The 15,269-nt window shown below is 42.9% G+C and overlaps 1 protein-coding gene across 1 annotated transcript; it reads left to right on the top strand.

Annotated features, from left to right (window-relative positions):
* Positions 1–6,070: 6,070 nt before the first annotated feature.
* On the top strand, positions 6,071–15,269 carry LOC133128908 (fibronectin type III domain-containing protein 7-like). The gene is made up of 12 exons (XM_061242716.1): positions 6,071–6,125; positions 9,257–9,517; positions 9,679–9,939; positions 11,031–11,291; positions 11,751–12,008; positions 12,271–12,525; positions 12,698–12,955; positions 13,057–13,311; positions 13,915–14,169; positions 14,603–14,863; positions 15,000–15,029; positions 15,238–15,269. Exons 1-12 carry the CDS (start codon positions 6,071–6,073, stop codon positions 15,267–15,269), a joined length of 2,442 nt encoding a protein of 813 aa, XP_061098700.1.

Raw genomic sequence — 15,269 nt, 5'->3', positions numbered from 1 at the left:
CGCATTCTACTGCCTCAGTATTTAACTGCAGTGATTCTAAAGTTGGTTATACTGAGATAAATGAAGTGAAGCAGAGACTGAACCAACTGAATTATTGTCTGAAGCCTGCAGCAGCAAAATCTACCACAGGGTGGTGCACCAGTGCTGTTTGGTTAATGCCAAATGTCTAACATGTAAATATGCAATGCCAATATCCCCATTGTAATACAGGAAAAATAATATCCCGGAACCGAAACCTACTTTACTAGTAGTGCTACTGCTACTATTACTGTATTGGCATTTCAAAACAGTTCTGCAAATTATATTCACAAAATAACCCCGCAAGGTTCAATCTCACTATAGCAAAAACACATATATTTATATATGATATTTTTAATCCAAAATTCATAGGAATTGGGTCATATTTCACATATTACATTACACGTGTCTTATCATTTCCTGTGAGAATGGGCAGAGCCCATTGTCCTTACGGATGAGTCTGTACACCTGACACCCCTGTCCTGCTGTACTGGGACATCACAGACAAAACCCTGTGTTATTAAGTTTCTATTGAGCTCTTCTTGTTTGCTTCTTTAACACCACTAAGGCCCTTTGGTGTCTTCCCTCCTCAAGAGCAGTTTTTTGTGACAGAATATTATATTCCTTTGGGTATTCTGTGGTGAGATATTTGCAATGGCATTAAAAAACCCCAAGCCTTCCTGATTGTCCTCTGTGGTAGTCCTCTACTCTTCACAATATGTAATGCCTAAAAGACACAAAACACTTCCTTATCCTCTTGCTTGAGGATTATCTGCCTGCTTACTTGCTCTTGGATTCCAGAAAAACTTGAAAACAATATTTTAAAAGAAACAAACAGTGAGCACCATAATTCATTGGACAGTGACACATTTTTGTACAAAGTTTGAAAGGATACAATGGCAATTGAAGTGCAGACTGTCAGCTTTAATTTGAGGGTATTGTCATCCATATCGGATGAACCGTTTAGAAATGACAGCACCTTTTGTCCATGGTTCCCCCATTTTAAGATACAACAAGTATTGAAATGGCTTCACATGTGTCTTTCATTGGGCAGGTGCATTCATTTGCATCGTTGGTGAATGCAAAAGAGAGCTGTTGTCTAGTCTTGATTTTAAACTTTGCAATTGCCTTTGCAGATGTGACAAGGGTGTGACAACATGAGGAATGCAGTGTCGATGAAAATTAAGCTGGCTGTCATAAGGCTCAGGCATGAAAATAATCAGTCAGGAACATTGCAAAACCCCCGTGCATACCCAAGTCAACAGTTTGGTTCATCATTAACAAGAAAAAAACAACTGGTGAATTACATTATGTCAAAAGACCTGGAATACCGTGGAAGATCACTGTAGTGGATGACCGGAGAATACTCATATGGTGAAGAAAACCCCCCTGCCCAACAGATCAAAAACAATCTCCTGGATGCAGGTGTAGATGTGTCAAAGTCTAGCATATGTAAAAGACTACACCAGCAGGACTACAGAGGTAAACTCCAAGATGCAAACCACTGATAAGCCTAAAGAACAAAAAGGCAGGTTGCTAAAAAAGCACTTAAAAGAACCACAAGAGTTGTGGACAGATGAGACAAAGACGCACAAGAGTGATGGAAAGAGGAAAGTGTAGAGAAAAAAGGAAATGCTCAGGATCCAAAGCATACCACCTCATCCATGAAGCATGGTGGATGGGGTGTTATGGCTTTGGCCTGTATGGCTGCCAGTGCAACAGGCTCACTTGCCTTCATCAATGATGTGACTTCAAACACAGACATAGAACAATTCATTCTGATGTCTACAGAAATATTTTATCTGCTGAGATAAAACCAAATGCCTCCAAACTCATTGGATGGCACTTTAGTGCCACAAGACACAAGTGGAAAATCCTTGACTGGCTGAGTTAATCACTGCATCTGAATCCAATTGAACATGCATTTTACATGCTGAACAGGAGACAGAAGATAAAAAGTCCCTGAAATGAGCAGGAACTGAAGATGGCTGCAGTACAGGCCTGGCAGAGCAACACTATTGCCGTATCTGGTGATGTCTATGAGTCACAGACTTCAAGCAGTCATTGTATGCAAATGATATGTGACCAAATATTTAAAATGATTCCTATATTCCACATAATGTTAAATGGTTTAAACAGAATTTCTCAACAGTTCATCTGATATTGATGAAAATACCCTCAAAATGCTAGAGTACAGAACCAAAATGGCAAAAGATTTGTCAATGTCAATTATGGTGCTCAATGTATGTCTCATGCTTCATTTGACAATTCTGATAAACAGTAAACACACGTTCTGAGTCATATCAAACAAAACAAAAAAATTTTTTAACCGTTTTTAGAGAAAAACCGTCCACAGTTCAAAGCAAAAGAAATGTTCACTGCATGGAAGTTTCAATGTGTTTACTCAATTTAAATGAAAACCAAAATACATAATCTTACATAATAAACCCATGCATTCAATGGGAAATTTTCCATCTCCAATAAGCAATTATTTGACTGAAGAAATCCCTTTTCATGTACCAAGGTTAGGTCTCTAGCCTCTTTTTTGAGGCACACATATTGAGCCATTAACAACTTTCCATCAATGTTTCCCTAGTTCATAGCCTATTGTTAGCAACAGCTTCCCCAGCACAATGTCACAGTGGAGCACTATTACCATGTGTATGTAAGTTTGTATGAAAATGGAAGATATTATACTTTACACACACACAAAGGCTAGGCTCAAAGTTTTTTTTTTTGTTATTCATCATGAAAGTTGGACTTTTTGGAACACGGTGAGTTTGCGTTACTGTTCTGTCAGCCTCTGTTTGCCAGCCATTGTCATCCATTTCCCTCAGTAGAAGACCATGTAACCTGATGTGCAGTACGCTCAGGGCTGTGCGTGCTGCTGCTCTCTCATCCATGACTGGAAGGACGAGGAAGCAGCCAGTGGGAGTCTGTGTGCTGTTATCACATCTCACAATCCCAGGTCTTTCCTGTGCTGGCTGTCACACTGGAAAGGAGTGCCCACCTGGGTGTCCAACCCATTCCCCACACTCCTTGAGTTCTCCACCGACCACTTAAATGTCTTATTTTTGGAAAGGGGAACTATGATTGCTATTTAGTCATCACAGAAAAAGTGAGTCATACAAGCTAGCCAATTATGTCCTTTAAAAAAAAAAAATCATATCATCTTGCTCCTGAATATTTTTTGCTTTGAGCCACTACGGGAAAAACAGGAAGGCGTATATTGTAAATAAGCAATTTACTGACTTTGCCTGCATGTTTCTGTAATAAAAAAAACCTGCTGCAGGATGTTTCTTTGTTCCTTCGAAATGTAACAGCACACATTGGCTACTTATAACTTTGCACTTACCTCTTTATGTCCCAGCTAACTTGACACTTGAACCAACTTGAAAATGACACAGGAACATGACATGAGTTACCTCATCTTTAAAAGGGGGACACTGTTGAAAGGAAGCTCATGACTTGCGATCAAAGGATGGGCTAAATTGTACAAATGTAGGCCTCACCGAACAACGACCCACCACCAGCCCTGAACAAGCTGGCAGTCCCAAGACAGCGTAACAGGTTTGCAAAGCATTTTTAGAACACGTGTCAGGTTTCCAAATCTGATAACCACCCATTGTGGCTGGTGAGAGGGACAGGCTTTATTTCACTAGGGTGGTGAACAAGTGCGAAACAAAAAAAGAAAACAGGCCAGTGACCTAGATGGTTCCGGGATTCATGGGACAAATTGGCCTCCCACACTAGTTTAACATAATGGTTTCCTGCCACGCATTGTCTTCCTTATGTACATTACTACCATTGGGTCTACAATGGCAGGTGTCCATCTAGGGAGGCAGTCTCTCCCTGGGAAAAATCCAGTCACAATGATGCACAAGAGCAACAAAGTTTGGCCTAAAAACATTTGTCCCACCTGGATGTTAAAAGAAACCAATCTGGCAAGTTTTGATACTGGTAGTGAAAACATCCATGATTCCAATTTATTCACAAAATTAATTAATTAATTAATTAATTATCCTAACCCGTTTATCCTGAACAGGGTTGCAGGGGGGCTGGAGCCTATCCCAGCATACATTGAGCGAAAGGAAGGAATACACCATGGACAGGTCGCCAGTCCATCGCAGGGCACACACACCATTCACACACACTCATACCTATGGGAAATTTAGACTCGCCAATCAGCCAAACCAGCATATCTTTGGACTGTGGGAGGAAACCGGAGAACCCGGAGGAAACCCACGCGAACACGGGGAGAACATGCAAATACCACACAGAGAGGCCCCAGCTGACCAGGATTCAAACCCAGGACCTCCTTGCTGTGAGGCGGCAGTGCTACCCACTGCACCATCCGTGCCGCCCTATTCACAAAATGTCTTATTTAATTATTTAACCAAATAAAGATGGTTTGATTGCACTTTGATTGTTTCCATCATGTGTATCAGCCCCAATAGCCAAATCCTACGGAATGTGTCCAAATCCCTAACCTTCAGTTTCCAATTACATTTAGGGTTACACATAATGCACTGATTGTGGGTACACAATCCTTGGCACATACCCTCAATTAACTTTTATAAATCTGATCTGTTCAGGTAAGATTCTTAGGTGAAACAATTTGGCTTCTACATGCCAGCCTAATTGAAGCAGCTTGCAAGTAATACACACACAGAAAATTAATGTTCAATCAGTGAAAAAAAAATATTTTGATCCTACGAAAACATCATTACTTTTAAAATTAAAAAATTCATTCAATAGATACAACCCCACAAAATCTCAGGGCAAGTGCTGGGAGCAGCTATAAGCTGGGCTGTGAAGCTGTAGTAAATTGTTTTTTGTAATCACAAAATATTTATAATAATTTGAATAGAGGAGCTGAGTTTTAAATATAGTTAAATAAGGCATAAATATATTGAACTTAGCATCAGAGGTATAGCTACAACATTTATATTCTGCTCATTGCAACTTGGGGCTTAGTCCCCTTGATAGAGTGAGGACCACCCAGGAGAACCTCACAGTAGAGGCACTACTCCTCTGCATTCAGAGGAGTACAAAGGGAGGGGGTGCGTCCTTATCAGGTGCACAAACCACCTCAACTGTCTCATCCCCCAACTGAGTCTTCCTCCAGGCATTCCCAGCAAAGCCTCACTACACATTTTGGCTTACCTGGTCTGTCGGCTACTTCCTCTGCCATCTGAACCAACACTCCATCAAAACTTGATCAGTTAACTCTCTTCCCCCGAGTGTCCAAAACATAAGGCCCCAGATCTGATCCCAGATCGGCCCTTCAACTTTCACAGTCAAGTCACCCACTAGGACTATTGAGTCAGCAGGTAGGGCCTTTGAGGGGCCTTGTTTCCACGGCTAGTACCCTTAAGTTTCCTATTCAGAATATAAAAGGCATGCTCAATTGGGTTCAGATCCAGTGCCACTCAAGAATGGACCATTTTTAGCTTTGAATTTTTTTTTTGCTTTAGCAGTATGTTGGGGATCATTGTCTTGCTGTAGAATGAACCTCCAGCCAATTAGTTTTCAGGCAATCGCTTGAACTTGTACAGATAGGATTTGTCTATACACTTCAGAATAAATGTTGGCTACTACCATCAGAAATTATATCATGAATGAAAATAAGTGAGCCAGTACCTTCAGTAGTCATACATGCCCAGGCCATAACACCCCCATCACCATGTTTCACAGATGGATCTTGGGCAGTTCATTCTCTCCGCCATACTTTATTTTGGTGGCTAACCTTGTTCATAAACAGCAATAATCATAAAAGGTGAGCAAAAGACTCGTGGAAAGACTAGGTGCTGAGAGCTCTCACAATGGTTGCTGATAACCAACAAGCTATCGGCCGTTTGAACACCACTCCACTCTACCAGAACAGACAAAAATCACTGTATCACGCCTCTCCCATTGAGTGGGCAACGCTGGTCTGCAGATAAATACCACCTGCCTATCTGCAGCTGAATGCCGCCACCATGTCCTGTGGTCTGTGCCTGTACTGTGGCATGGAAGGACACCAGCTCACCTCCTGCCTCACCCGACCTCCATGGCTGGCCAACCGAGAGAGAGAGACAATGTCAAGTCCCTCTCCTTCTCCCTAGGTAGGCGTCTATCCCACAATACTCTCAGTTAAGCCATCCCTGGTCCTGGTGACAGTTTGTGCCGGTGATTCTGTTTCTACTATTCCAGCCTTGATAGACTCAGGGGTGGCTGGAAACTTAATCTCCCCAGACCTGCTGAAAACTCTCCATCTCACACCACTCCCACTGGCTACACCTATTGATGAGGACATTCAGTAGGAACTGAGGAGGGAACCCACACCAGCCGCCTGTCCTCCCACATCGTCTGAGACATAGTGATTACCTGGACACACACCTCCCCATTCTCTGGACATCCTGGCCTCCCCCAAACCACTCTTCCGCAGTCCCAGAAAGACTGGTGGCCCACATTGGCTCGTGATGTGCAGCATCATGTCCTCTCCTGCTCCCTGTGCACCACTACCAAGACTGCTTGATGTCTCCCCTTGGGTAAGCTGATGCCACTGCCAGTCAAACCATAGCCGCACCAGGCAGTGGACTTTGTCATAGACTCACCCTCATCCAAGGGGAACACTAATCTTGGTAGTGATAGACCTTCTGCCTAATCCCATTCCCTGCTCTGCCTACTTCGCTCCAGGTTGCAGATGCCCTATTTCACCACGTGTTCCGGTGATATAGCCTTCCGGAAGACCGTGGGCCGCAGTTCACCTCCTGAGCGTGGAAGGCTTTCCTGCAGAAGCTGAAAGCAGCAATAAGCCTCACCTCGGGATATCACCTGGAATCAAATGAGCAGGTGGAGAGAGCCTTCCAGGATCTGGGGAGGTTTCTCCATACCTACTGCTATAGCCACCCACATCCAGATCCATAAAAAATATGACATGATTGATTTATATTAAGCCAAACTTTCTGTTTTATGAAATTTTGTTGTGTTTTCTGATTTGGTGTAGTGTTTTCTGATTTGTTGTGTTTTTTATTTTTCATTTTCAAATTTGTCAATAATAAATACTAAATAAGAAATAACATATTTATTTAGACATTTTTATTTATGAATAAAAAAAGCAACACGAGGTGTTTTCATATAGTTTAGTTAGACCTAATTGAACATAATCTCAAGTGGATTTGGGGGGGGGGTGGGAGGGTGGGTGGGATGTGAAAAGTATTGTAAAAACAACCAAAAAACTAGGTCTAATTGGCACAGATTTAGATTAGAGCCTCTACCCTGTGGCATGGGTTGCAGACTTGCAAATAGCAATCGATGCTACATTAATCATTCAATTCTAATGAATTAAAAGTAGTCTACATTATAACATTTTAACAATTTAACTAGTTTCTGATTTTTTCATACATGGGGAACACCAAAGCTGTTTCCATATATTATGCTCAGCATTCATTCATATTTCCAGGAAAATTCACACCACCACCAATATATTTTCTGATAGACTGAGTATAATGTGTTATTAGTCCAAGTCCATGACTCCACAGGGAAGATTTTATAACTTTGATCTTTCAAACCGACATGGCTAGCAATGTAAGCGTGGCTCACAACTGTGGATTGCTTTTCTTTGGCATGTTAAAGTAATGGGGGCGGCACGGATGGTGCAGTGGGTAGCACTGCCGCCTCACAGCAAGGAGGTCCTGGGTTCGAATCCCCGTCGGCCGGGGCCTCTCTGTGTGGAGTTTGCATGTTCTCCCCGTGTCTGCGTGGGTTTCCTCCGGGAACTCCGGTTTCCTCCCACAGTCCAAAGACATGCAGGTTAGGCTGATTGGAGAGTCTAAATTGCCCATAGGTATGAGTGTGTGAGTGAATGGTGTGTGTGCCCTGCGATGGACTGGCGACCTGTCCAGGGTGTATTCCTGCCTTTCGCCCAATGTATGCTGGGATAGGCTCCAGCCCCCCTGCGACCCTGTTCAGGATAAGCGGGTTAAGATAATGGATGGATGGATGGATGGATGTTAAAGTAATGTACTTTTATTTTTAAGCTTATAAATAAAAAGTACAGTAAACACATACCTAGCAAAATCTTCAGTGTAAAACATTTAGCTCTAATACAGCACACATTGTCCCTTCTGGACTCTGAGCCCGATTTAACACTGCTAGAATAGATTTACCATTTAGCATATGCCGGTCAACCTTAAAACCTGGAGTAGTTGGTATACAATATGAATAGGAACATACATTTACATTTACATTTTAAAGTAGTACGGCCAGATTTTGTTCAGATTTGAACATGCAAACAAGCCTGCCATCTGTATCACCGGCAGCCTATAACCAAGTCAGTTGCTTTCGTCGGCCTATAGTAGACAATAGACCTGTGGACTGCAGGTAATACATCTCTCCCTCTCCAATAGCTGATAGGTCCACTGCTTCTTGGTAAGAGGGAGGGGTCACGTACAGGTATTTCAGTATACCCTGAACAATTAAAGACCTAATAAAAAAGAAAAAAGTTAGGTGAAGGTCCACTCCTTCCCAAAACAGAAAAGTAAAGAAAGCAAGCAACTTCATCACCTCAGTCAACAGTAGGCTGATCAATAAAAGTGGCCTTGTAGAAAAGACAGATTTAAGAAGATGGGACTACGCGATTTAAAATCGCTTACACTTTTTGTGTTATTCGGCTTTACCATCTCCGAGGTAAGAATATGTTTTAATTGTGCAAGAGAATACTGAAAGGTACACGAGTGTCCGTTTGTCAAAATTATGTTGTTGTTGTAGTTTGATTATTCCACGTCAGTTTGTGTCGTTTTAAAATAACCCAATTGTTTGAGCACAAGCACAAGAGATTTCAAAAACACGTTCGTCAAAAACATCGTTTTTACGTTTGTGTAATGTCATAATATAATTTTTGATCGCATTATGTGACAGTAGAGACGTGTCTGCATCGTAGGCTGTTACCACCAGTGACCATGCTTATAACATGTTTGTAAAATATCTATATTTTTTTTTCGCTTACAGATTTGGGCTGTTCCGAACGGTAGGAAACAATAAGCTAATATAATTCACGCAATGAATTTAGAACGTATATTTTGCGTATTGTTTGTCATTATTGCTCTGTCTATAATTATCACAAGTTGTGAAACCTACCTTCTGATATTTGTTGAAAGTTAACTTAGGTTACATTTCAAAGTCGTTAGCGTAATGTGAATGCTATCTTGTGAGTCTGGTGAGCAAGCCTACAATTATGTCTCTCCTTATTCAGGAATTTCTGTATCCGTATACACTGTAACATCAAAAACGATAACGGCAAGATGGACTCGGCATGCAGGTGCCAGTTCATACAAGCTCTCCGCTACACCGAACAATTCACAACACGCGCCAGTGTTTGCTCAGTTCAGTGGAAGTACCGTAATGGGGTCCCTCAGCCCCCTTTCCCCAAATACGCTGTACACCGTGAAGGTAGAGGCTATGGACACCAACATGCTTACAGTTCTCGCCAGCGATCAGGCTGAAAGAATGACAGGTAAGACAGCACTGTAGAAAACCCCAAAAAGGAATTGAAAAAAAAAAAAAAAAAAACTGAATTTTTGATCAGGCTAAATATAAACCTAAAAAATGATGCATTAATTCAAGACTCTAACCTATATTTATTTTTCAAATATTTACTGTAACATTTGTACACAGCCCCCAAGATACCAGATATTTTGGAAGCCAACTCAAAGCAGAGCACCAGTATCACCGTGGAGTTCACTAGCATGCCAGGGGCCCTCTCCTACATTCTGCGGGCTGAGAACGAGGATATAGGGTTCTTCCAGGAAAGCGAAGTTTCCGAGTCCCCGGGGACCATCTCCAACCTCCAGCCATACACCATGTACACACTCAGCGTTATGTCCGTCAACACTGGAGGAAGAAGCCAACCGTCTTTGACCGTGGAAAAAAGGACAGGTAAAATTATCAGTACTTTCCGAAATAAATTGCAAATGTCAACAGTGGACTGTAGTAATATTATTAGCCTACTGTTGTTTTTGTTATCAAGTGATCATATATGAAAATTTGACGGTCATTTTATGAACACATTGATTTATTTAATTTATGAAAGATTAATGTTATTGATTTTGTTTATTTAATTAATATGAATTAATGATATAAAATGAAGTAGTCTGGCTGGTTTTCCTAACAATGAGCTGCAATATTAGATCTGACACTACAGTCAGATCCAGTTTCAAATAGCGGGCCCAATGACGATGCCCTCAGGCATTATTTTGTATTAGTAGTAACTGTATCTGGATTTGCACTTTTAGACAGTGTACAATATGAAAAGATAAACCATGGGAACTAGGCTGTGCCTCTCCTCACGGATAGAACAGAGTAATACAAGCAGCGGCATTGATCTCCTCTAACAGCTAACAGATAGCATTCTACTCATTTACCTGCCGCAGAGCTGGCCACTGGCATAAACAGTCTAAGCAGTGGTTTAGAGATACAGCCATCCCTGGGCCACACAATTCAAGTTTAAGTGATGGCCGTGATGCATGGTGGAACACATGCAACGTTCTTGTTTAGGGCCAACAGAACCCTAGAGCTAGCTCTAACCTGCATTTTTATGAAATAGACCCACCTATGTGTTTTAACTCTGTGGGCGCAATATTGTTAAAAAAGGTGGCATGTTTACAGTAGTAAGCAGGAACAAAAGTTTCCGAATAAAATAAGTGAATCTTATACCTATGAGAATATAACTACATTGCTGGACACTTCACCCTTAAGATTAAATCGATTCAAATGAACCAAACTGCACCTGTATTGAATCCAACTATTAATTGAACCAGACTTGGGAATGGGGAATGAGGAGTTTGTAGCGGAGTTGTCACCAAACCCTGATAGAACAGTATTCTAGGTGTTTTGGGTGAGAGGGCCCCCCTGTGGCTGATCTGTGACATAACTTCCAGGCAAAATCATAAGAACGCTTTGGACTGAGGTTACACAGATAACTGATTTATCCATTTGATCGGGTTCTCTTCTCCCTCCACCACTTGCAGTATTGGAAGCTCTACAGCTCACCTCTGACTCCCCGGGAAACAACACGATCACAGTCACTTGGGAACCACTGGAGCATGCGGTGCGATACAGCCTGTGTGCCATAAAAGAGGGGTCAGACGAACGCATCAAACTGAACGCCACCGACACCAACACGGTGAACATCACCGGGTTGGAGCCTGGCACTTACTACAGCATTAAAGCCACCGCTTGGGACCCTAGCGGCACACCTGGGGATGATGTCACTATCCGCCAAATCACACGTAAGGGCTAACAGTGTAAGCCGGGGCAATGTTGTGGATACATTTAGAACATTTAACCTCAAATATGCAGTATCCATTGCCCTGTAGATGTAGTACTTGTTTAGCCATGATGCTGGTGTAGTTGTTTGCATGAAATTAGGCCATTATGTGTATTATATGAAAAGTGGCCAATACCTTAGACGCTTATCTTTTTATGTTAGCATCTACAGTATATCTAATTATATGACAGTAGGCAAGTATATACAAATGGCCCTCAAGGAAAGCTTGCTGATGGTGATGGGTTTGTGTGTGATGATCAGGTGTGGATAAGTTGACTAGATGTGTGTACACGATGATGTGTGAAGTGTCTTGTTGTGTGACGAGGCCTACAGTACATGAGGTGACCTAGTGCTTTTGCATGATGTGACTCAGTGTGATGATGGTTTATGTGTAAAATGACTAGCTGTGTGTGGTGACCAGGTCCCTCAAGCCCTTGGGATGTCGACGTCATCATGACCCGTGGGCGATCCTCAGGCGTTGCAGTGAACTGGGAAGGTGTTCAGGGAGCGGATGGTTACACTGTCTTGACCTCCAATGGCATGAACTGCAGCACTTACTCGCCCAGTACCTACTGCATGATCAGCCCCCTTGAGTGTGGTGAGAACTACACAATCATAGTCACCGCCAAGAACGCTGCTGGACCCAGCAGCCCTTCTGAACCTGAGGAATTCCTGAGCTGTAGGTATCCCACCTTGCCAACAAATCAGAACAGCACTTCTACACTTAAAATTCCTTCAAATGTTGTCCATGTTCAGTCATCCTATTTTAGTTTTTGTCCTTGACTTGGTCCCAATCAGAAATCAGATTTGGAACACAATTTTTACAATACGTTTAAATGTAAACTGGAATAGAAATCTAATTGGAGCACCATTGTGAGAAATAAGCTGATCAGAAGGAGATCAATGATGGATGTTTGACTGCTTGGTGTCGTCGTTTCTAGTCCCCTGTCCCCCAGAGTCGTCACGGCTGGTGGAGCCGGAGCCAGGGAACTGCACCCTACACTGGTCAGAAGTCCCGGGTGTGGATTTTTATACTGCCTTTGTGAAGCGGGACGACGGCATGGAGAGATGGTGCAACACCACCACCACCGGATGCAACTTCTACTGCAACTGCGGCTATACGTTTTTCATGACTGTCTTCTCCTACAACCAGGCGGGCTCCAGCCCTCCGGGGGCCTTACTGAATTACACCACCAGTAAGGGCACATAGAGCATGACTTCAACCAGGCCAAACCACGGCTCATGTCAATGTTTTTTCAAACCGATTCCATTGGTTTGAAGAGCTGTGCCTTTGGATTCTTTGATGTGGAGGAAACAGGTTTGCTCACTTTTGCTCTCTTTTGCTCTTTCCTCTGCGTGTGTTTGCAGTCCCCTGCTGTCCAGAGGACGTGGCTGTATCACTGCTTTCCACAGAGACCCTGAAGATCAATTGGTCCACCATCCGGGGGGCGGAGGTGTACCAGACCAAGGCAGCCGATGGGTCCGAGATCATCCTCTGCAATGACACAGCTCCCATGTGTGCACTCTCCGACTTGACGTGCAATCGCAATTACACCGTGGTGGTCACGCCATGCAGCGAGCTCAGCGGATGCAACCACACCTGCAAGCCCCACACAGGGGAGACAGGTACCACCACCCCTCCAGACTGACAATTATGGACTACGGTGATGCTGTAGAAAATGAGCGAGACTTTTGGGCCTTTCTTACATCCTATTTCCTGCTTCCAGCTCCCTGTTCCCCAAAGATCCTGAGCGTGACCCACGTCAATGCGGCCACCGTCAACGTCTCCTGGAGTTCGACTAATGGAGAGGCAACCTATTCAGTGAAACTGACAGGCGATAAGGAAATCCAAACCTGCCAGTCAATGGGAATGTCCTGCACGATCCCCAACTTGCCCTGTGGCACTGTCTATGAAGTCACTGCTTCCGCCAAGACTTCTGCAGGGACAAGTTTGCCAAGCTACTCTGTACCCCTGGAGACAGGTAGCACCTGGATACCTCAGAGGGATCGCCAGGCCCACATAGCTCAATATCTATGAACAATGTGAACTGAGAATTAGAAGGTTCGAACTGACATTTTTGACAAAAACTAGTGAGCGTAATAAATATGTTGTTTATAGGGCACGAGATATATGTCAAGTTTTATACAAAAATGAAAAATGAAAATCTTCGAATCTTCGAAGCTCAATATCTCAAAACCACTCTGAACACAGATAGAACCTTCTAAATCTCAGCTCACGACAAATCTGATTCAATATGCAGAAATTATCTTTGAAACTGTTCGTCATGCCACAAATCTTCTGTAAATACAAGACAGATAGCTGTCCCCTGTAATTCTTTATTTCTAGGAGGCATTGGTTGGGAACAGACATTGATTTGCACTCTGCTATGCTATTAACAACAACCCTTTCTTGATTATGTCTAATAAACTGAAATCAGTACACTTTCAGTTGGAACAATAGGTAGAACTAAGGCAGAATTTTAAATGTCCATAACTGACCATTGAGATGTAATAGAGAATCTCTGCTCGAGTGTTGTTAAAAAAGTGATATGTGACATGATTTCGATGACATCCATCTCCTCCAGCACCGTGCTGCCCTGAGAATGTGACGGTGATGCAGAAAACTCAGTCCATGAGCCACGTCACCTGGTCTCCTGCCACCGGGGCCGAGTCCTACATAACCTCACTGGCGTCGCCGCGAGGTGACGCCAAGTGCCACACCCTGGATGACTACTGCATCTTGGGATGCATCACCTGTGGCACCAACTACACCGTGTCTATGGAAGCTATCAGCAGGACGGGTCACAAGTCGGAGTGCACCTACCATGGCTTCTCCTCCAGTGAGCATGGCTAAACAACCGCACAGCAACACTTTACACACAAAAACACCATACTGTACAGTGCTATGTGCCTCCTGGAGCTATTTTCTATGTGGCATGCAACCTTTACAAAGAGCTCGTTCAAAAGAGCTTTCATTTTATAACCCCTCAGTTCCACTTTGGTGTATCCTCCATGTACTAAAATGCTCAGAACGATAAAACCAAAATATAGAGAATGTTTCATCACGTCAAAATATTGCACGTCAGTTCTCTTTCATGGAGAATATGGTTGCATAATTGAACATATTTAAAAGTTGATTGATTATATTTTGGATTTTACTATAATTTGCCAATGTAGCACTGTAAGTTTGTAATGAACAGTACACACTTTCATTGTTGTATGTTACAAGAGGAATGGGAGCTGAAGTGTGCACCTCTGTTGTGACTGTGGCAGGTGCTTGCTGTCCATCGAATGTCAGACTTTACCGCATGAGCAACAACACCATTCGCGTGCACTGGCGCTCCTCTGGGAACCTCGGAAACGTCAGTGTGGACCTGCGTGGAGCCTATTCCAACTATACCTGCACCCCTGCAATTGGTGTAAACTCCTGTGACGTGTCGAAAGTGGAGTGTGGAGACGTCTACACTGTGGTAGTCGCCCCAGTGTCAAAGGATGGCACAAAGATTGAGTTCTGCGCCAAGAGGATATACTCTGGTAAACCCACCCCCCCCCACCCAGAAATGTAGTGCAGAAATCTAGGAGTTGTGGTCTCTCATAAGTGATGATATTTATTTATGTGTGAACATATCTTCTCTAGTTGATTATGATTGCCATTTTTGTACCATTTCAGTTTCTTGTGCTGGGAACCATGTCGGAATGGGTAAGACCATCTTACATTGAAAACATTGCTATGTGCAATAGCATACATACAGTATACAGTAAAAACAGCATACTTAGTGTAAAGTTTGAACAGTGGGACCATGAAACCCACTCCAGACCACTTCTCAATGAACCTTACAATGAATTTTGCTGTATAAAGTTTCATACAAGCTCCATTTCTGAAGCTGATTCTGTTCCTCTTTTTTCAGTCGTGTATCGAGGAAAAAGAAGTGTGGATTAA

This window comes from Conger conger, chromosome 5 (assembly GCF_963514075.1).
Source record: "Conger conger chromosome 5, fConCon1.1, whole genome shotgun sequence".
NCBI classification, from domain to species: domain Eukaryota; kingdom Metazoa; phylum Chordata; class Actinopteri; order Anguilliformes; family Congridae; genus Conger; species Conger conger.
The sequence above is the reverse complement of the archived record's forward strand: the minus strand, read 5'-3'. Positions and strand labels throughout refer to the sequence as shown.